Genomic DNA, 24,507 nt, shown 5'->3' on the forward strand with positions numbered 1-24,507 from the left:
ATATGTGATAGTCCCTTCACTTACAAATTAAAAAAATACCTTTACTATTCTGCTCATCTTTAAATCTTAACACTCTTTCATGCTGACAATTTGTAACAACTTCAGAAATTTACATGAACTCCACCAACACTTCAATAATTTCGCTTCTTAACTCTTGACCTTTTCATGCCCTGAGCCAGTTTCCTTCACTTTATACATTATGATCAATGCTTGTTACGTTTCGATTTTTGTTTTTGTACGTACAAATCCGTGTCCGGCATAATAACACAACGTACTTCGTTTATTCACATAATGATGTATTACAATATTATTACTAATTTATTATCTAAATTTTAAAAATGGTGCATCCGTCACTACCGGTACTTAGCTTACGAGCAAACACGTGCATACCAGGTTCGACTTTCATTAATGTATTATTACGTACATACGCATCTCACAGTAAAAGCACACCATATCTTATTATTCACATGCTACTGTATTAAAATATTATTGCAAAATTCATCTGTAAATTTTACAAATCTGTGGATTCGTATAATCGATCTGCAGCAATATTTCAGATACTACTCCTTATAAGTGCAAGTGAAAGTTTACGGAAGCGATTTCAAATTTTTCCTAGGCCTTTTTGCACTTGGACCTCAGGGTCCTGTTTCTCAACGCAATAAGTGTTGTAAAAGCTAGTGCATCTTGTAGCCATGTTTTTTACGAGTTTCTCAGACTGTACCTAGAAGTTTCAAAGGACAGGTGAAGAGTTCAGTTCCAACAAATGCTTGAGAAGCTCTTTTGTATATAATAATGACACAAATATTAAAAATATGTTGATGAGTTATGCACTATAATAGGATTAAAAAAGATGCAAAGCCTAGCAATGCTGGAAGAATGACTCGATCCAATGGACCGCTTGGATCCCAAGTGATGCAACTCCAAAATTGAAAATTTTTAGAGATGAAATTTGAACTTAAACATCTCATGTAACTAGCATCAGTCAGAAAATGAAATTTCAATCATGTTTTCTTTGCAACAATAAAAGAAATAGGTTTTTTTCATGAGGCTTTGAACTTAAAAGGTCTCTCCTGAAATATTTGAAAGTTACACTACTTGGAATCCAAGCGGTATAAATGTTGCTTTTCCTAATTATAACAGTGACAATCACAGGAGTTGGATATGTACAGCTGGGGAAATAAAAAACCCAGAATCTTTAACAAGAATTAACTACTAGTACTAGAAACACTCTTCAGAGGTCACGGTTAATTTTCCTCCTTTGTTTTTTCACAGCAGTCTAGCACTAAAACTCAGAGAATGAAGGGTAAGCGGAGATATTTTTTGAGGAAAAGAGAACATACATCACACAGAACCACGCAAGTAACAAAGCTGTCTTATACATGTCGTAAAACTGAGCATAACTTTGAAAAAGCTTCTAAAATCATATACAAAGTAGTGAAAAATTGGAATCAATGAATAAGATTTTCAGACACCGGTGGCATGAGTTTGCTTTTCTCTAATGTTGATGAATACAATAATAACATGATCTTAGCAAACACAGAACTATGTAGTATAGCGGTTAATGTGTGGAATATTTAATCTGTAGTGCGAAGATTGATCTAAGCTAAGCTATGTATGTTATTGTTTGGATGCCAATCCGTTGGCTAGCTACTCCAATTGAATGTAAGAAAGGTGGATGGAACCTCTAATATAGGCTCTTTTTAACTTCCTTCCCATTGTTTTTGTTGTAAGCGTCGATTGTTGATTTAAGGGTAAAATATACTTAGTGGCCATATCTGTAAGATAATAAGAATAATATTTATACCTTATATTTTTATCTTCTAGGTTTGTGAAATAGATTTCCCAAAGCATCAGCTAATCTGAGAAACGTCTCATTTGGCTGAAAAGTTGGAAAACTTCTTAACGTACCACTAACAAAACCAAGCTTAAGGGATGACGATATACTAACAATTTTTTCTTTGGTTGTCCAGGTTACTTATCTGCAGAAGGTCCCTGTTGTCGTGACTAGACTTCATTGAAGAAACTACGAGGAGAAGCAAATGCTGTGCAGCAAGCCATTGAAGAGAGTCCAAAGACATACACAGAATACGAAACACAACACAAAGTCGACACATTTGAGAACTTTGTGGTTCTGAATAAGCAGACTAAAATATATCCTTTTGGATTGTCATATTTCACTTAGATACGGTAATTTATGTTTCGAATTGATGCCATGACTATTCAAGAATTGACGTATTTTGTCATAGTTCACAAAGATTTACGATGTCTTTGCTATTCAGGAATTTCGAAACAGGTCATTATATTTGAGGTGGAAGATATCCTCATCTGCATTGCTAATACCAAGGACAATGTAAAATCTGATGTTTCCTATAAATGTGATATTTCAGAATCGGATTTACTTTCACTTCAAGAGTAAGATGAAAATCGAGCATTTTATACATTCTCCTTCTCTCAAATCAAGCTACTACGAAACTAGAAATCGAGGTAGATAGCCTTGTGATTTGTTTCTGTTCAGTTCATTGTTATTTGTAATTTCCCCACATGCTTATAAGCTCCTGAGAAGTCACGGGAATATAATTTATCCTCATCTATCTACTATAAGGTGAATTTGCTCATCCTTTCAAAGCAGTCTCCAATATAAACAAACGGAAGAAAACTTGCAGTTTTATATAAAAGACAGGATATTACAATCCTATGAAAAGTATGTGGTGGATGAAATCTACCTCAAACGGCTTCTGAAATACAAGGTGGAAGTGTGGTTGGTGCTTGATCTAATAGTGATAATGTTACTACTAGTGCGCATGTGTTTATGATAGAAAAAAGGTATTATATTTCTGCGCTGTTGGCATCTAAAGCCACTTAGCCCGTTACGTATTAGGGATGACGTCTCTCTGCGATCACACTATCCGATGAAAGTGAAGAGGGAATCGGCCTGGGAACATTATGTTAGGTACTTTTTCATAATTTACCTGGTGTGAATGAGGGAAACCCAGTAAAAACATGCAAGATGGCTGGCCTGAGAAAGCTGTCACTTTTTCGACTGAGTGTCCCCCAGGAAACATGTTACTGGTCTGAATAAAGTGCACCATGAAGATAATCTTCCACATTAGGAAGGTACTTTCATATTTATAGACAATTTAAAATTGATGGAATATCGTCAATACGAAAACTCTTTCAAAGACAAGCGTCTTCGAGATGTAATCAAATTCCGTTAACCAGTACCACCTCTGATGGACAATCTTCATATATCAATACTTTCGTATGTTGGCATCACCGTTGGCAAGAACTAGCACTGAATTTTGGCGTTCTCTGCGAAGACATTCATTCTGCACTGGCCCACACAACCTATGCTCTGCCGGAATTGACATCGAACTGTCTCGATGAATTAAATATGCAATATGTTTTACTACTCAAGTTTCAAATTGATGTACTAGAAGCTCGATTTGTATTCTACAGGCAACTGGCAAGCACACAGTACCATATATCTATGTGCTAATACTTCGAAATTAAATTTCGAATGCCCTCACAAGGACCGGACATCCGAATCAAACCTTGCATGGAACAAGTTTTCCAGAGGTGCTATGTATTGTTTCCATTACGTACTTGAACAAAGACAGTTGGGAGAATGTCGGGAATATTCCCTCTAGAAATCCCTTTCATGAACTTGCACTTATCGAGTAGTCCCAGTTAAAAGCACACAATCTAAATGTATCTCGAATAGTAAAGGGCATAGAAAACGTGTGTACCAAGTTTTGTACTGATAGACAGAATAGATATGAGGGAAGAGCTTGCTCCGAAACTAACCACTTTTTGGCAATAAAGTAGGACTTATATCGGTATGCATATTCTGGACGCCTGATGTACACGGATCATGATCCCAAAAGTTATTGGCTAATAGCATTTCTTCCCGAGCAATTGATAAGCAGAGTATACAAGATAAATATTAAAACGAACATGGATAACAAAATTAATATATTGAAACTCACGTTTACAAAATACTTTGCCAATGAGGAATCTTTTATTTTCAGCACAGTACATGTTTTCTGCATTCCTTCGTGCTGTGATTGTACGATGAACTCTAAATATGAGAAATACAGAAAGCAATAAAATATTGTTCATCCAGATAATGGTTGCTGGTCCAGTAACCTAATCACATAGATAACTGTAATTTTGTTTTAGTTCCCTCGTCTGTTTTCAAATACTTCAAATTTGCTACAGTAAACAGGTATTCGGAAGTTGTTTCCTGATTTTAACTACGAAATATTTTATTTTTTTCTTTTTCACTCTGAAGGACAAAATAATACAAAATCTTTGTACCAAATCTTAATCGTCGTAGGGCTGTGCCAAATATCAATATTAAATCTTCATTCATTAATGCGCGTGTGGTATTAAATTTAGGCGTAAACTATCGCTAAAACTAAAACGCTTTTTACAGTGCTTTGAAGGTTCTTTTCTACTTTTTAGAACTACGCCTCAGCATAAGAAATAAGAACGTTACAAATATGTGAAAGGCAAAATTACAAATTTTATTATTATTCTGATCACATAAAAAACTAAAATTTAAGGTTCCACATAAGAGTAAATGAATGATTATTATTATCAGAGGAGAAAACTACACCATTTGCACTTACATCGCCAAACTGAGCCCCGAATAAATTCATATTACTCTTTACTCAATGATGCATTCCAAGTAAGATAATTATTTGAAATTTTCATTGCCAGAAATTTCAGACTCTTCAGATTCCAAAGATTTCTGACGGAAGTGTAATCGAGTATGGTTAACTAGAGATACCTTAGTTGCAAAATTACTTCCACAAGTTTCGCAACTGAATTTCTTCTCCTGTGGAAAGTGTGTAGTCATATGAAGTTTCAAGGATTTTTTGATTAGTGTTTTACCACAGATCTCACAGGAAACTCTAATTTTCTCTCTTTTTGTATGTACTACAGTGATATGCCCTTTCAGTCTAAATGCAGTACAAAATTTTTTTCCACAATATTTACATATATGAGACCAAGTTTCGCGATCAGTATGAGCTGATAGTATATGTGCTTTCAGACAACTTGGAATGTTATATGTTCGTCCACATATGTGACATGCGAATGAGTTTTCCTTAAAATGGTGTTGCATATAATGTGTTATTATATGTTGTTTTAATTTGAACTTCTTTCCACAATCGTTGCAAGACATCTCCTGTTTATCAGAATGAACTAGTTTTGTGTGACAAAGCAAATTTGACCTCTGACTGAATTTAGCATTACAGAGTTTACAAACAAACGGTTTCAAACCAGAGTGTAAATTTAAATGATTTTTTAAAGCTGGCTTACTAACGAAACCTTTACCACACTGATAACAAAAATATTTTCTCCTATTCTGAGAATGAATGTCTTCATGAGTTTTCAAGTTGCTCTCTTTCATAGACTTTCCGCAGGTTTTACACGTAACGTATTTTACCTCCGTGTGAACCTTCTTCATATGTAATAGCAATTGATGTTTAGACGAGAATACGTTACCACATAAAGAGCATTTTACTATCGTTGCCTTCAAATGCACAGTGCTCATATGATTTTTACAATTTTGCTTTAGTTTAAAAGATTGTGGACAGTAAATACAACTGAATGCCCTTATTTTATTGTGTTTACCATTCATGTGTGTTTTAAGATTAGATTTTTGGGTAAAACTTTTCCCACACTTCTTACAATTGAATGGTTTGTAGCCTGTATGTGTTCTATTGTGAAGCTCAAGCTCTTGCTTATTTGCGAATGACTTGTAACAAACTGTGCATAAGATACTGAAGTCATGTACACGTTTGTGTGCAATCAGACCTCCCTTATATTTAAACGATTTTCCGCATTCATTACATAAGAAGGCACATTCTTTATGTTGTCGAAAGTGTTTATCAAACTCTAACTTGCTATAGAAAATTTCTTTGCATATTGAGCATATTATTGTGTTTTGGCGATGCTTTTCTACGTGAAGTTTAAAATTATTTTCCTCCCTAAATCGTCTTTTACAATATACGCAACAGTAATTTTTTGCACTATGACGCAGTTTGTGCTCCCGTAAAGACCATCTTGATACAAAACATTTTTTACATACTTTACACCTGAATGGTTTTTCTCCAGTATGTGCTCTCTTATGAATCTGTAGGCTTAAATTGTATGGAAAGGCCTTCTCGCATAAATTACACACGAAGCGAGAAGTATGCGTACGTTTATGAGCTTTCAAGGAACCATATACCTTGTATGATTTCAGACACTGAGTACATTTGTATTTGTATTGTGGGTGTGTTCTCAAGTGACGCATGTAATCGTCCCTACAAGTGATAGAGTAGGAGCATATGTCACAACTGAAAACATTGTTCTTACTTTGAGCCGAAGTTGTTCTTGATGAACTTGCTTTCACACTATTGTTCTCCGTGATGCCAGTCTTCACCATATTCTTCTGGTCTTTGTTAATATTTTCAGAATCATTCTCCCAATGGCACAAACGATCATTAGCTTGCATATTTGTTCCATTTTCCAATGAGAAACTGAACCTTTAATGGAAGAAAAAAATACTGTATTTATATATTAATTGGAAAACGACAGTTAGCATATAAGATATATTCGATAAATCCAAGTGGGTTTGTATGAGAAACGTCAGTGAAAAATGATTAGCAGAGCAAATGGTAAGTGTGACAATAAATATGAAAACAACTGTCACGCAGGACAAGCATAAAAGTGGAGCAAACTTTAAAAAAAAAAAAAAAAAATACATAAATTTTATCAAGGTCTAAAATCGACCTCAGCAGATCGTATCGTATGTGAATATTAAATTAAAAAACTCTTTCTTCACTTCAATGTATATTTTCGATAATAGTTTCAGAGTCATTCATGAATTTTAATATTGTACCCTCCTTCAGGAAGTCGGTTTAGCCGGTTTCGGAATGTCCTCATAAAATGAATACAGTGTAGGCCAAACATCGAAATTAAAGAAATATATATATTTATGGTTAGGAAACATAACTCTTACAATCAAATGCAACAAACAAAATGATCATTAAACAATACAATTCCTACTCCTCTAAATTTATGCTTAAGAGTAATCCCTATGCCACTTCCTAATTGGTTTGTTACAAAGTTGTCAAGGGCAAACGTTAAAACAAAATTTAAACATATTTCGTTTGCTACAACACAAAGCTTATCATTCTAATATGAGCATGAATCTCTTTTCCAACATCTAAATCAAGAATGAAAAAATGAAATTTTAAGTTTTACGTTCCACGGTTATGCCGGTTAGGCTAAAGAAGACGGTGATAATGAGTAATGAATGAAATGGTGGAATGAACAAAGTGGGAGAGCCCCGAGAAAACCCACGCACACGGTGTTTGTCCACCAAAAAGTCCACTTGGCGGGAGCAGGGTTTGAACCCGAGACCCCTAGCACCAGAGGTGAACGCTCTACCACTGAGCCACCGCGGCCCCCTAAATAAAGAATGACCAGAATTGGCACTTTTAAACGGGAGAAACGACAGATGAAAAATAAAATTTATTTCCCGTATCGGTATTTCTTTACCTTACTTTAGCAAAGCCCAAACGTCTTGGAATATGCTCTTCCAATTTTCCTTAGATGTTATGCAGTCAATATGTTAATTTTGTAATTTTGTTCCCCTACCAATGCAGAACTTTTTTTAAAATCGATCGTCTTATACGACCTTAAAATGTTAAGCAGAAAAACAAAAGCAGTTTTTTCTAAAATTTGAATGAAAACTGGCAAATCTAGACAAACTTTGCATTAGGCCAGCAAGAAGGCTACTTTCGCAGAACATATGGTTTCCACGATTTAATTAACGAAAGAAATTTGTCCACAAACATATAAACGTAGTGTTTTTATATATTGCTAATTGCTATTTATTGCCACTAATTGATGGTTACACCTAAGTTGATAGTTTTCTGACGATTACAAATTTAGGAAAAAAATACTATAATGAAGACTTTTTCTTTTCAAATGATATCTGAAGTTCGAAATCCATTCAAGATTAAGAACAACTGACTCACCTTTGTATCCCGATTTTATTTTCTTTCTTTCGATGCACTAAGTTAAATCAATAATTCGGTGTGCTCAGTATTTTTGTTCCTATTTTTTTTTTCTGTTTCTTTACAAACTTGAAATTCCCCATCTGTTGGTGTGAAATACTGTATTTCTTATAAAAGAAACATCAAAGTATTTCGAAAAAAAAAGAAAAATTTGAAACAAAACACTTAATTGCATCGACATTTAACAAACACCTAGCTAGACTAATATCTGTCCGGTACCTAGTTGATGTAAACGGCAGTTCAAAGTATAAATTTTTGTATGTTCATTTCTGAGTCATTCATTCTGAAATGAAATGAAATGAAATCTTTAAGTTTTACGTCCCTCGGTTATGCCGGTTAGGCTAAAGGAAACGGTGATGATGAGAGATGAGTGAAATGGTGGAATGAAGAAAGTGGGAGGAATGAAGAAACGGGAGAACCCCGAGAAAACCCACGAACACGGTGTTTGTCTACCACAAAGTCCACACGGTGCGAACTGGCATCGAACCAGTGACCCCAAGCACCGGAGGTGAACGCTCTACTACTGAGCCACCGCGCCCCCTCATTCATCCTGGTCTTATGATACAACCTACCTATGTGGAAATAATATTTCCAAACCGGTTCCCTCTTATTTGACTCTCAATTCACTTACACATTTTTACATTTGGAATATACATAATCCTGCACAAGTTTCTCTTCTATAAAAATCAACGAAACTACTTTTCAACTATTTTATTGCAGACACTCAGCGGCCAAAAAAAAAAAAAAAAAATGCCATTATCTAACTCCGTAAGTAGATAACTGTGGCCACGATAACTTCTGAAATCACTTATAGTGAACAATGTGTACTATGAGAGAAATAAAACTATATTTTGAAATTTAATTTTCTTTTGTTTGTAGGTAATGATTTTCCATCTATGATCTTGGTATCTCTTGTTCTAAAATGAGTTCTAGAATTTTCGCTCTAATAGAAAGGGATTCGAATATTTAAAAGGGAAACAGATATGACTGGTTGAGGACAAAGCCACAGAGCTGATCGAAATATTAATGTTACTTAGTGCACAGACAAGAAAACAAAACAAAACCGAAAACAAGAAAGCGGTACAAAGGGTCATTATTTTTATACACTGTGTATAATACATACCTTATAACTTCTATTGGTAACTGTAAAGATCAGATTGTTTTATGTAACATAAACTATAATTACCAATGATCAAATTTCTATGACATTTTATATTTCTATGCACGCATCTTTCTATATGTACAATTGAATATAAATACATTTATGAGTGTTGTAAACACGAAAATTTGTTTTTCTTGCTCATAAAAATGCATATTTGATCGTTTGGTCATATTTGGCCTCCGAGAGAAAATATACTTTTGGCAAGTCCACTTTTTGCTCAGAAATATATTTTCCAGCGTACTTCAACGAAATCTTGTATATTCAGACCTGTGATCAATTTCTGACATTCTTCCTAACAAAGAAGTTAAGTTGAACAACGAAGAACTAGGACTTGACTTAAGCGATTTGTCTTAAATATATGGTCTTTATTCCGTTGCAATGTAGAAAGGAGTCTCTCAAAATGCAAGGCCACTGTTACTGCCACTTGCAGGTATTTCAAATTGGAGAAGTTGAAAATGCATGATATTATCTCGTAAAATGCTATTGACAAATTTCCACTTGTAACTACTACAGAATGGCACGTTTATACGTTAAATACTTCGTTTGTTCAGGTTTTATCATTGCCCTGTGATGAATGCTTCACAGTTTAAGGACGTTTCATATATATATGTGTTTTATATACATTATCAGGTAGCCTTGCTCAATGTGTTGCTGTGTTTAGTTTGTGAATATGAAAAAAAAAAAGGGTCTGATAGAATAGTTATAGCAAATAACATACTGTATAAACTTTTTCAAATGTAACTATTACAGAATTGCTCGCTTTGCTCTTTACATCAACATAAACATTTCTGTCCTTTATGTTTTCTCATTGTTCTGCGATGTTTGATACACGGTTTAAAGACATTTATTCACGAACAAAAATAATTAATTTTGTAAACATTTTAGAAATAAAATGCCATTAATCTTTTCTTCTTGTAGGGTCAGCAACGTGTTGTGATCAATGGTTCAGATTATAACAATATTTGTTCAGGACAAGATAACTTTTTCAACGTTTTTATAAAATGATTTTCTTAGTAACTTTTGTTTAATATTCATTTTTACAGACCAGTTTATCATATTTTAAGTACTCTTTTAGTCCTAAATGCATGCATATTTTCCAAGTTTTTACGTCATAGAATTCCGAACTTAATGATTACAAGTAAATATTTCTGGAGACATACTTACCCATTATCGTCCAAAGTGCTTGAATTATCATCCGACCTTGCTTTTGCCTCTGGTTCATTAAGAGTTTTAACAGAATGCATTAAGCTAGATTGTTTGGTTTCGATGTGATATTTTATTCTTGAAACTTGGTATTTCATCTGAAATTCTCTATTTTCTAAACAATCTTCTAGAAGTACACGGGCATTCAAATTCATACCAATAAATTTTTGCATATTTGGTAACTCCCCATCATTTGCAGCATTATAACATTCAGCGTAGACTGTCTTATTACCACTTTTAGCTCTGCTAATTTCACAGGCATTACGACATCTGTTACGGAACTCATTTGAAGAATAGTAATCAGCAGTTTCCTTCAAATAAAATGAAGGAAATTTTAGCCTTTCAACAACCACTCTAAGGCAATTTCCAGTATTAGTATTATTCCCAATTTTATTATTACGAGAAACGTAAGTTGATGTCAAATCACACTCTTCTGAGTCATGCTTAGCTTCGGTATTTTGGTATTTGACATTGTTAAGAGTTTTCTTCTGAACAAATAATGAAGTACATAACTCATTTTTAGAACTCACATTATTTACTACTTTGAACTCTGATGTTGAAATTTGATTCACCTCACTTTTCATATAGCACTTTTTATCGTTTAAACTGTCAATTCTACGGCCACTCTCCTCTTTTCCAATGAAGTTAAGAGATCCATTGTTTATATCACATTTATTCATTTGTTCTAAAGAACTGCAAGAATCCTTTTGAACTAAATTACTTTCAACTTCCACTTTAATGTTGTTCACTGTAAGTAAAGGATCTCTTTCTATATTTGTGTATCTCTGAGAAGGTGTTATTTTTCCTACATCAAATAAATCTTTCTCATTACAAGACTCTGCACAATCTTCCTTACGTTTAAAATATTTTTCGGAAGTACTTCCTTTCCTCTTTTCCAGTTGGTCAGACGTAACTAGTTTAGTTCTTTGAAAACCCAATCCAAATTGTTCTTTACTGATTGGTTCTACGGTCATTTCATCGTTCAGTTGACATTCTGAGCTTCGTATCTCTTCTTGATGTAATATGGGAGTAAATTTCTTCTCAGGTAAGCAATAATTTTCACGCACTTCTGGTTGTAAAATAGATTTATAATATACGTCACGGTTTTTGTTCTTGAGACAACTGCCACTCCCATTACCATTACAAGGATTATGCTTACACTGTGTTGTTAACATTTCATTTTCAAAAGCAGTGTTTTTTGAATTGCTCACGGGTAATGGTGTATCGCGGGAAGCTTTATTTTCTCCCTCCACCTCTGGCACCTCTCTTTCAAACTCTTTTAAAGCATTCCATTCAAGTAATATATCAGTATCACAACCTACAACGCCATCATCTACCGTTGACTGTTCTGTTTCACGGACACTGGTTTTGAAATTGGTAACCGGTGGCGATATATTAGTAACAAAACACGTGGTGTAATTTTCCTTTAGTTCCGACATTTTTCTTTCATAAACAATAACTTTCGAATTGATAACTGAAATATTTATTTACTGTATTGATTTTAAAAGAATTCAACGTAATTTGTACAGTGTCACACTGAAACTCAGGAACATTACTTAAAAAGAAAATTAAATTCTCTTTTCTCCCACAAAAAGAATGTCTTTCAAAAGAATTACCACATTTCAACGTAACGAGTACGTCCTGACGATCGGAACTCCGTGTACAGTGATGTTAAAAAAAACTGGCCAACCAGCTTCCTTGAAAATCCCTTTACTCCTACCAACAGTTGGAATTAAACAAAGCTAATGTAATTTTCTTTGGCCAATTGGAATGTCAATTTATTGCCAAATATTAAAATTTCCTACAAACCATTGCCAGAATATGACCTATCGCAAAATGGGGGGCCAAGAGCAGAAGGAGCTTACTGCAAACTGTCCAAGAGAAACAATTTAATTGCATAATTCGTTTATTATTAGCAAATTGAAGAAGTTCCTTTGATGTTTTGTTTCTTCATTTTCAGATCCAGTGATTGTAGTCACCCAAGAAGAATACTGTGTTCTGGCTTCCTGCGTATGTTTCTGAAAGAAAAAGAAATGCAATTAATCTATATTTTAAACGCTGACAGATAGCTAGTTGCAATCCTGACACTAATGTAGAGAAGTAAAATATATCAAGAATTTGTTAAAACAAAGCTATTGAAATTAAAAACATAATATAGAGAAATATTTAAAGTAAATTATTCATGTCGCATTTCATCTTGTCAAGATCTCATCTTAGCAATTTCCTTGAATTTGCACTTGATTAATCCAGTAGAGGGAAGAAATATTATTTTAATAATTATACAGGGTGAGTCATTAGTCCTTCGACTCTCTTATAACTTGAAGAGGGAGGGGAACATGTGAAAAGTAAGTACGACTAATGATATTGGGTGAGGGTCCGCAACTTTTCGGGAGTATGTCAATCATGGCTGCCATCTTGGATTCAATTCGAATTTTGGAAATGGAAAGTGGGGACATGTGAAATTTAACTAACATTGGTTCGAGCTTACGAATATAGTCGTGTATTTTTTCATTGTTGTAGGGTTCGGGAGTTGTGAAAGCCCAAAGGAAAAAATTACAAAGACAGGCATAAACGCTCTGTTGCAGGTGCACTAAACTGGGTTACACTGAGTAACAGAATCTCTTCTTATTGCAGGTGATCTAAAATGGGTTAGTTTGACACTGGCATAATCTACCTTCGTTGCAGATGATCTATCATATCATGCAAATTTATGATATATATCATGTAAATTTATGCGAGGTCTCCAATGATGTAACCATCATCCATTGCTAATAAACCATCACAAACTCACATCGGAACAGACCTCAGAATAAAAAGGTTCAGACCACTGCAATAAGAATTCTCGCTACCATTTCTTAACTAAATCATGTTATGCTACAGTTTTACTGCAACATATTTATTTGTGAGGAAAATTACAGGGCGTCTTGGGAAATCTTCATCCGAAGAAAACTATTTTCTCAAAATAAACTAGCTCCTGTGGACATTTTCATAAATGGTGACTTACGAAACGAGATATGAATGAAATTTTTAGTAATGGCATATGAAGAGACTCGCTATTTCGTTTTTGAAAAAAAAAGGTACGAAACGAAATTCATCCCCAACGTACGCTGCCCCTTTTGAATTGTTTCTTCAGAAATGAATTATTCCCTACTGGAAGCCAGTTATACTATGTTCTCAGGTTAATAATAAACCAGTTGAGAATGCTCCAAGAATGGAGATGGAGCGGGAAGGATAAATGTAATTGATTCTACATGTAAAAGTAAATCTTATAGGCACCTTCTTCTGTCCCTCACAAAATATCATATCTCTATGACTTACGGTTCCGATATATGGCTCCTTAAAGCTCCAAAAATTGGAACTTTTCTGACCATTATATAGGGAATGGTAGCCAGTTGCGAAATAGCTGGTTGGCCAGTGACCACCGGTTATTATTTGTTACCAAAAATGTTCACTATCCTCTTAGGTATTGATCAACACTAATATGATCTCCCTATGGCTTACGGTTCTCGAGATATGGCACTTTAATAACGAAATGGGAAGTATTTTTTTGACCAATATATTGGAAACGGTAAGTCATAGAGATGGTATTGGTGTTAGTCAATGTCGAAGAAGATGCGAAACATTTTGGTACCGATATTAACTGGTCAAAGCAGTGACCAGTTTGGACAGTGCCCAACGGTTTCTATTTCATTCCATAATCTTTGCCATCCTCTTGCGTATTGACAAGCAGCAATATCATTTCTTTATAACTTATGGTTCCCGAAATATGCCTCCTTAAATCACCGAAAACCGGCCACTTTTCGGCCAATATCTCGGGAACGATAATAGTGACGCGAAATATTCCATCACTTTCTCAAATAGATTTTGATGCTCTATCGATTGGAGGGTTCAAAATTGGAAAAAAAAGAAAGAAAAAAGCATATAACAGACATACAAATTTCAGTAACGAACTCTTTAAGTTCGTTGAATATGAACAAAATCGCATAAGGAAACTCACCCCCGAAGGTAAACTAACCCTTGTGGAATTCTTGCGGTGAAATGAGTTATATCAAAATGTCAAAGTTATTAACGAAACACTTATGTATGAAGCATAAACAAAATTGCCTAAGTCTTCTGTGAGAGAATCCTTCGTAAAAGAAAATAATTAAGAATGAATTACCCCTCGTTCGCTTTCTTTTTTCAGGTTGAATGAATTATGTCATATTGTTAGGTTCGTAAAGGACTTTTTTTTTATATGAAATATGAATAAAATCGCGTGGGTCTAAGAGAAATTTACCCCTAACAACACACTACTCTTATGAACTTTTCCCCGAGCAATAACTTATATTAAATTCAAATTAAACTACTCGCTGAGCAAAACAATACGTTTATTGTAAAAATTATTAACGTATAACAATTTCGCAACTATCCAAGCTATCTACTTGGCTTTATCATACACTAGAAATAGTGTTCATGATTTTGGTAAAAAATGGATAACTTTCTAAATTAAGATGCAACGACATCGCTTGTCCTGTCGTTGCTTCGCACACCTTATTCTCCATTGTGGGTACAGAAATAAAAAAAAGAAGAAAAATCTTTGCGAACTTTCCCGAATTCCTTGTGATTTTATGAATTGGAACGCATGCAAATGATGTAATTAGGAAGTGTGAATCATTTTAAAGACATTGATTTTACGTACCATGAATCTATGACAACTAGTTTACGACAGTTAACTACCTACGTGGAAGTAAATTCGTATAAAAACCCGTTCTGATAGTGTTGGTCTCAACTATGGAGTACTTACGTAGTAAGGAAAATAGGAATGCTTTATTTAACATATTCGTTATTATTTCAGAAATTACTGCGCGCTGATGTTTTCAAACATTTACAGATTTTTAAAACAAAGAATACGTTACAAAAGGTTTTAACTAGAATATTTCCAAACTATACTGTATTATGTTGTTGATTTTCTATGCATTCGAGTCTATTGCCAGTTGTTTCTATAACCACGTTATCGATCTTGACAAAAGATTTAGGAAATGAAAAGAAATATTTCGGTTTAACGTGCTACAATTATGTCATTTACGCTAAAGGAGACGGGTGATTAAGGCACGTGAATAAAGACAGAAGAACTGGTAAATGAGATTGTAGGAGGGATCGTGAGTACCCCTAGAAAACCCACGGAGATGATGATGTCCACCACAAACTGACTTGGAACGAAAATTTAGCCAGACTTGTTCACAATTCAGAGAATGCTTTACGCATAACAATTCCCAATTTTCCATAGATGTGTAATTAATTTTCTGTTAAAATTAAGAACAAAAGTAAAGTTGTACTAAATGTTTCATACTATCCTATGTTTCAGTGCCTTTTTTTAAGAAATCACTACTGGGTATCCAGTCAGAAAAGGGCCCTTGACATACACAGCAAAATTCAAACCCACAGATATTTTTTAAAGTGATTTTTGTATAATGTACACTTTTGAAATAAAAACATACAAAATGACGTATTTGTCAGACTTCTGCAGGCCGTTTTATTTCCGATTCAACACATCGCCATCAATACAGGAGCGGACATTTTCTTTTTTTCATTTTGGCTCAGATTCGCCTTCAGGCCGGTACAAAGATAAAACCGTACTGTGCTATCATAATGGGATATTTTTCCTTCATTTATTTATTTTTATATCCACATTTTTAAGTTGAACGTAGACAGGACAAGGACAAAGAAACGCGACTGGTAGAGTTGGAAAGGATACAAAATACACAACACAAGACACAAACTACTTAACAAGGAAATAATACGTGAACTTGACTAAACACTTCTCTAACGAAATCATTTTATGTGTATACGTATGTATTCAATAGTAAATATTACTACCAATACTTTATTTTAGAATATAATATAACCAAAAATTTATCTTTATGGTTTTAATCTTATGACATATAAGGCTTTTTGTTAGTGGTTTCACTTCTGGTATAATTTTTACACTTCAAATCTCACTCTGTTTCACATTGTTTGGTTTCTCTCCTGGTTTAAAAGCGTGATATTTTACTTGTAATTTGTTAATTTCTAGTATTATTTTCACACTTTAAATTTTAACCCACCCAATATTATTTGGTTTCTTACCTGTATTAAAGCATTTTAGGTGTTTGTTAATGGTTATACTTTTGCTATTATTTTCACACTCTACATCTGAATGCGTTCTGCGTTGTTTGGTTTCTTACATGTTTAGAATATAATTGAGTAAGTTTCTCATCTAGTTACCTTAGGTTTGATGGAACCATTAATATCACTAGCAGTTTTAACACCTGTATTAGTGTCACAGCAATTGATACATGATCTACTATCATCGAATAAGGGGCAATGACTGATAACACATTGCAACAGAGGTCTATGTGATATAAATATGTTGATTTTGAATGTAACAGATTATTCAACTCTGAAAAACGTCTTCACAAACTCCTTCCTTTTATAAATACACTATCAGGCCTGCTCTCCCATCTGTCCTTTTGCTTCAAGAACTGAACTACAGCCAGCCTTGGGTCATACTTTGCAGTACCCGTTCCATTTAACGCATGTCTTGTTTTCTCATCGACAAATGATTAATATTTCGAGGTTGGTTATAGTGTGAAACAACTCGTTCAATTGACATGATGTGAGGTGACACTGCAAGTAAGGCAGCAAGGAGTTTCTGCAGGATTCCAGAGAAGACTGGTAATAGTCTTCTCAGTCTTACAGAATCTTTTATTCCTGCATCAGCACTATTCACCAGTAATAGTACTTCTTCAATTCCTGGCCAGCTGTCGCATACATTTGAGACAAAAGTCTGTACTTCTTTTCCAAAAATTGCTTCTACTAATGGACGAGCAGCATTTATCATCGACTGTGCTGAAGATTCGGACGACGTAGTCTGAATGGAGCTGAGAATGCCGTCATCTTCTATGTTCAGTTGAACACCAAGGAAATTTAAGCGAGACTGCACTATTTCTCTTCAAGCAACTTCACAGTTTCTGTTCTGACGAGTCACATTCATATTATGAGTTGTACAGCACTCTTGCCTTTGTTCCTCGTCATCCACGTTGTTGCAAATTACGCAGTCCTTCTTTCCACGAGAAAAGTGATTCTCCAACATTAAATTCAGTTTCCTTAACACTGCACCCCTTGCTGTAAGAACACCAGGCAGTAGAAAATAAACCGTTGAAGAATTTTCTGAGAGATTTTAAGAGACGTTAATCATTTGATGTGAGATTTTCACTAAAAAGTCATGGACGTCGACACTCCGAATCAGCAGCGCCTTCTTGCTCTACATCTCGCCGTTTTGGATCGAAGATTGTCAGGTCAGAAACACAACTGGCTATCGTCGCAACACAAAGTGTGCCCCAAAAGTAAAAAAAAGTTATGTTCACAATATTTTATCAGAAATAATGAGTCTTAATTGCAACGAACCAAAACAGTGTTGTAAACTAAAGCTAAGTTCCATTTATAAATTAATATCCAAATAGCAAATTGTTTTCTTCTGTTATTTTCTCTCAAAGACTATTCAAAAAGTATATAAGGCAGACGTAATTTGGGCCGTTACATGTGAGAATTCAGCTTCAACCTTTCTACCTTTTTATTCGGTCTATTAACTTTCTCTGTATTAGAGTAGAATGAAAGTGCTAGCATCTCGAGGTACACAAATGAATACGCGAAACGAGGGAAAGAGGAATATCTGAAATTTCAAGAATGAAACTCTCCAATTTTATACCTATCCACAGAATACAAGCTCATACATATAGTCACAAAACCAAAGTATATTGAAGTATTTTTAAATTTATAGTAATTCAAGTAATTTATTGTTCAAGTATTATTCAAGTAATTCAAATATTTATGAAATGTACTGGGTATCCAAACTGCTGAGACTGGGTATCCAAGTGCTGGGCCAGGGTATCCATTTGGATACAAAAAGGTAGCTTAAAAAATGCCCTGCTATGTTTTGTGAATTTTATTAAATTGTTCACTTTCAAATGGTTCACTTTCATTTGAGTGTATAAATATATTTCGCTTCTATCTTTTCGTGTACAATCATATGTTTCTGAATATATATATATATATATATATATATATATATATATATATATATATATATATATATATATATATATATATATATATAAAGAAAGAATGAAACAACGAAACATACATGAGTTACAAATACGGATAACTCCGACGCACCGAATAGAGCAAACGCAACAGATATTTTGATAAACGAACTATACTCAAGTTTCAGCGAATTCTTCTCAATGTGCTAATAATAATAAGGCAAATTTTCACTTTAGTTATGTCATTCAATGAATCGATTCGTGAGAAATCCGACAGCAATGATTCTACAATTGTTTGCATGTTTCAAATGTTCATAGATTTAGCACTATGAAAACTTCATATCGTAACAGTTTTACATTTTATAAAGCTTGAAATATATCATGTATAAAATAATAGGCAAAACTACAGCAAGAACCACATTTTCCGACTGCCAAAAGTATAACCAAACACATTATTTGCACGAGAGTGGCAAGCACTTCTAATCCTTCCACAACAACAATTACAAAGGAAAAAACTAAAAACCAATGTACAATGTAAACAAACAAACAAACAAACAAAAAAAAAAAAAAAACAAATATCTGAGAGGAGACTAACTTTTTTCAATCCAAACTAATTGTATACCTTAAAATTAAGGGGAAAAATGTATGGCATTTAGAATCTCCTCTCAAATCCATACATAACGTGTTTTTTGCCATACACTGTATTGCTCTATTCTCGTGTACGTGCACACACATCGCCACTGACGCGCCTTCTCCGTATGAGTGGATCCCTTCGCCAACGATTTGGTTCACCTGCTACGCTTCTGCTCTGCCGTGTTTAGATATCATTTGTGCCTTTTAATGCCCATCTAGCAGAAATTGGTTCGTGTTTTATACTTCATAGTTTTTATGACATACATCCATTCTATATCTATACTCATGACAGGTACACATAATGAACTGGAATTGCTACCAAGTGAGCTGGAATCAGTACCAAGAGATTTGGGGGAAAAACTAAGTAATATCCTATGTTAATTCACAAATAAAACTGACGTTTAAACAACCTATGTAGACAACAGAAAAGTAATTAACACAGAAACACCGTAAAATAGTTAGATCCATTAGTATGTAACTGTAATTTAAAGATAAGTTTAATTGCCAGTGTTGTACATAGTGATGGGCAGTGGGAATATTCCCGGTGGGAAGGAAAATAAAAATGGGAATATTCCGGGAAATTACCCTGGAAAATAAATTCCCGGGAAGGAATTCATTTCCATTTCTTTACTTTATTTTCCAAATTAGAAGAACTACATGACTAATTATTTCATCTTAATTTATTATCATTTAATTCTAGGCTATAAATGATATGGAGGTTAAAAAATAAAATGCGCTGACCGTACTTTATGTAACTAATTAATAACACGATTTTAAAGTTCCATTTCCACTTGTACTAGAAACTAGCAAAGTACTACTTCACAAACGATGAAAAGGAACCAGTTCGTAAACTCATGTAAAAATTATGCAGAAATAGAGATGGAATACTATTAATACTCCAAGAACCACCGTTAGTAATAGATGTTGGTCTGTCTGCTATCTCTGGCTCGAATTTCCGAACAGGTACTCCGACTTCTCTTACATGTGAATTAATGCATGAAATTTCGAGAAATGGCAAGAAAGGAACGTCGTGTGTGGCAATGTTACGTCCAAAATTGTAAAGGTAAGCCAGTTTCATGCAAATATTGTGGACATAAATATGTATGCGCAAATGTTGACAAAATTGTGAGAGAGATGTTTTCCGGCAGTTACGCAACCTAATTTCTTTATAACCATTAAAACTTTATTATGTTTATGATATCAGTTGTAGGGTCAAGTGTAGAAAATGAATTTACATATAAATTTAAACTGTTTAGCGGTGTAAAAGTATGTGGATTTCCGGCAAGGTTCTAGATTACTGGTCCCTCTTCCCACTGAGCAGTAACAAAGACAGAAAACAACGTGCCCTGCGGGGCTGTAACCCGCCTTCACTGGCTAACGCTCGCCCGACAATACTGTGCAAATTAAATGTATAAACCTTAGTACAGAAAGAAACCCACACAGCTGCTAACCTAAACGGGAGACCAGTAATGTAGAACCTTCCCTAGACTTCCTGTACCAAATGTTGTTTTCAATATATTTACTCGCATAAAACACATTGTAAGCAAATATAGTCTACATTCATGCGTGCTGTCGACATAATAAAATAATACCGCTCAGAATATTCGTTTTAAAGAATCTTCTGAAGACAACAATAAATTACTGTGATTAAAAAACGAATTTACCTTTGAAATCATAATACAGTAATAGGATTTCAATATAGGTCCTCCAGCCTTGCTCCACATTGAAGAAGAGTAAACACGAAACTTGTTTACAATGACCACCTAGCTTATACTAGCCTACGATTAGTACACCCGTTTTACGCAAAAGCCACCGCCATCGACATCACCCGTACCAAGCAATATATTATAATTTATCTTACTGCAAATATTTCTCAGAAGCACAATAGATGATTCATAAAAGATTTCTAATTTTTAGCAATTGCCAAACGAAAATCGTCCCATGAACTCTGCCTGTGCCAAGTGGTGTAGTGTTATACCGCTCAATAATTAATTTAAAAAGTTAAGAAGTATTTCGAGTTGTGTGTTGAAAGTTAACCTGCACAAATTATATTATTATTATTATTATTATTATTAATAATAATAATACTTTCTTAAAGGCTTTGTTGTCTTACCTTTTATCCTTTCGAAGTTCAGAATCACAACATATTGAATTATTTAGATTTATTGAGAAAGTCTCAGCAGGTAGAACGAGAAAGAACCAATGGAATAATTTCCTCTTAATGCTCTACTTCCACATAGAATCACAAGAACATTGTAATTTTTCTCATAATATTTCATTTAATATAGCATAAACGAATTGGATTCATTATGTTGTCTTGTCTTGTCGTGGATCATTACCGGTTAAATATGTAGGTGAGCCAGCTCGCTAGTCATGTGTGCTAGAATTTTAAAATTGTCAAATGTGTACCTCACACGGAGGATTTATGATTCAGGAACAAATTTGAAGAAGTACAGGACACAATTGGGAAGAAAGGAAACAATCGCGAAAAGTTCAAAGTGAGGAAAATGTCAAAATTGGGAAACAAGTTTGTAACGGTGGAGGGTATTAATGGTTAAAATATGAAACAAATCTTTAATAACCTCCCGTTATCCGGAATCTCGGTAGCAGGAGCGCACGCTCCGAAAACAGTGAATCAAGAAATAGTGAACTCAAATAATAATACTAATATTAATACTACAACACTCTTGGGTCATAATCAACAACTTACCATTCGAGCCTTCAATACAAATATCGACAATGTTGTAATTCACGAAGTTGTCAGACGTAGCGTGGACATAGAGAGATGATCCATCTAGACCCAAAAGTTTCAGAATACACTTGCGTAAACTTGTTATTAAAAACCATACGTATTTATTTACTATATTTGTTTCTATAATACCACATTCTATCACAAAATAGTATTCATATACACAACAGATAATGCTCACCACAAGTGAACAATATTTTGACGTAAACAGTCGCTTCAATAATGATTTGATAACGTCACTCACTTTAATTATTGATACCGTTCAACATAAAACTGAGATTGACAAGTAATTAAAAGAAATAAAATATATCAAACTAGGAAACATACAAAATACTATATACAACCAAAATAATAATATACATGCAATAAGGTTTCTCGACTATTTAGTCTTTTCAGAATAAAGGAAAGTCCCAGACGACAGTAGCTAATTATGTTATTTCATAAGTCCAGAAAGAAGTTTGATCTCTTATTTATATTTATATTTATTATTTTTAATTATTTCCTTTTTACGGATGCACTGAACTATTATATTATACTTGCCACCTGATATAATTGTTTCTATCTTCCGTTCTGTCTTTGCCTGAACAGATGATTCACTAATGAAATACTAATTTGAATGCAAAGTGACTAACTAACTGACACTTGATAGTCGCGACTAGCGAACTTTTATTTAAATTGAATTCAACTTATTACTGATATTTTAATCATTCTTCACAAATAAATATGTTAGCTAGCACAGTTTTCAGAAATAATACAGTTATGTAACGATGTTATATAAATACAGTGGTTGTTAGATATTTTTATAGCTATAATTTGAAGTAATATTCCGCTATTATATAGGCCTATATCAAATATAGATTGATTTTCGTTCAAGCGCTTTTTGTGGATATATGTTTCATACTTGAGCTTAAGACTAAAAGAATTCAATGCAAAGTAATGCGTTCATTATATGCACGACGTTCTATATTTACTAATCCTTTAGAGTATATACAAATTATTAACCTCTACTAATATTGACTGGCGCAAGAAACTTTATGTTTACTTTTTGTAGCACTGATATGCAGTATCCAATAAAATAGATTAGGTTATGAGTGAGGTATTTGAAATGAATAATATTATATCGGCTTACATAAATAATGAATTAATATTGTAGATTTACATTTTATATGCGCATATGTTTTTACGGTAATATCAAAAGAATTCTATAATGTTACGAGTGCAAAGCATGCTTTAATGTGTCGTATATCGTATACACATATCACTTGTTTTAATTCTTTTCGTTGACATTAGTACGTGACATGCGATGTTTACTTGCAGTGGCTGGCTTCTTCACGAATGTGGCTTACTTGTTATTTTTCGAGCACATTCAGTTTTCTTACCTTTACCGGCAGGTTAAAACAAAAGAAGTCCTTTAACAATTCTTGTTCTATATTCTTAATTCTTCATCGCTGCATTCTTCTTTTATTATTCTCCTCTGTATACGTTCCCACTTGTTCTTATTACACTGCATTTCTCTTCTGTCTATCTGCAACTTGCTCCTCCTGCCGTCGATTCAACTTGCTGCTCCCCGATCATATGTTGTCAATGTTGCCAGTAAAGTTTAGACAGCTAAGGTAGAGTTCAGAAGGTTACTGAGCGGAGCGCTCAGTCACACCGCTTGAAGTGAGCGAAACGCAAAACTCGCGAAAACAACGGGTGCACAAATGCTGATGGGGCAGTGTGTCCTGTCACAAGTTCAGACAGTGAAAGAGGGTTGCAAGCCAGGTTGAACAGGGCAAAATGTTAGAGGAAAGTGGGAAGTGTAAAATGAAAAAAGATAAAAGAGTAGAAATAAGAATTGGATGTATGTACGGGTAAATGTAAAAGAAAGTGTAAGTGTAGCGTAGGTGTATAGGAGATCCATTCATTCATTGAGCACCACCACAAATGATTCAGTCGCCGTAACGGCCACTGTCGAACTCTTAAGTCCATGGATGTTAAAAAATAGACGATCTGCCCATACGCATCTTCATCATGTGAACTCAATGAAGCCAAAAAACAATAGAGCATCGTCTGAGCCAGCATGTCTGATTCGCTACTCTCGTTTCCGCCATGATTGTTGGCTCGAAACATTGCCATCTTAGTGGCGCGGAGCGGGCAGAATAGGTGAGGCGAAGTTATGACATACGGCTTGACGATTTTGCTGTATGGGCAGATCCTCTATTTTATAACAACTTTGTCTAAGTCCCTCTTCGAACTAGTTTAGTGAGCAATGGTGCTAGAACATAAGCACAGAAAGTCCCTAATGGAAAAACAACATCCACCTTATGCAGAGTCGTTTTGACGTATAATTAGCGTCATACTAAAGGCCTTAGTCCTGTAGGTAACATATTGTAATCGAACTCTTTAGTATGTTACTAATCACACTTCAGAATGACTCTGCATAAGGCCCCTGTAATTCTAATATTGGGTGAAAAGTCGCAAAAAAAAGCATTAAATTCGTTGTCTATATTCACTATTTTTAACTTGCAGGCGCTCATTTCTAAAAAAATATGGTAAATTATGATTACATGGATGCATACATAAATTCAAAAGATGTCACTCTCTGTCAGGAAAGTAAATGTTAATCCCTCTTTCGAGTCTGGT

The 24,507-nt window shown here is 34.3% G+C and overlaps 1 protein-coding gene across 3 annotated transcripts in view; it reads right to left on the reverse strand.

Annotated features, from left to right (window-relative positions):
* Window positions 1-3,987: 3,987 nt before the first annotated feature.
* Window positions 3,988-24,507, reverse strand: part of LOC145674498 (uncharacterized) — a 102,390-nt gene continuing 81,870 nt past the window's right edge. Inside the window, exons 1-3 of one of the 3 annotated variants that reach the window (XM_081744641.1) lie at window positions 21,247-21,473; window positions 10,402-12,458; window positions 3,988-6,536 (exon numbers count right to left, since the gene is read on the reverse strand). In XM_081744641.1, the coding sequence (XP_081600767.1) occupies window positions 4,700-6,536; window positions 10,402-11,879 (3,315 nt within the window). In that variant the 5' untranslated portion in view covers window positions 11,880-12,458; window positions 21,247-21,473 and the 3' untranslated portion in view covers window positions 3,988-4,699. Of the gene's footprint in view, window positions 6,537-10,401; window positions 12,459-20,797; window positions 20,968-21,246; window positions 21,474-24,507 lie in introns of those variants that run through there. The other 2 variants (XM_081744642.1, XM_081744647.1) reach the window with 2 other exon arrangements.

The sequence above is a fragment of the Thermobia domestica genome, chromosome 17, assembly GCF_964235325.1.
Source record: "Thermobia domestica chromosome 17, izTheDome1.hap1.1, whole genome shotgun sequence".
Lineage (NCBI taxonomy): Eukaryota > Metazoa > Arthropoda > Insecta > Zygentoma > Lepismatidae > Thermobia > Thermobia domestica.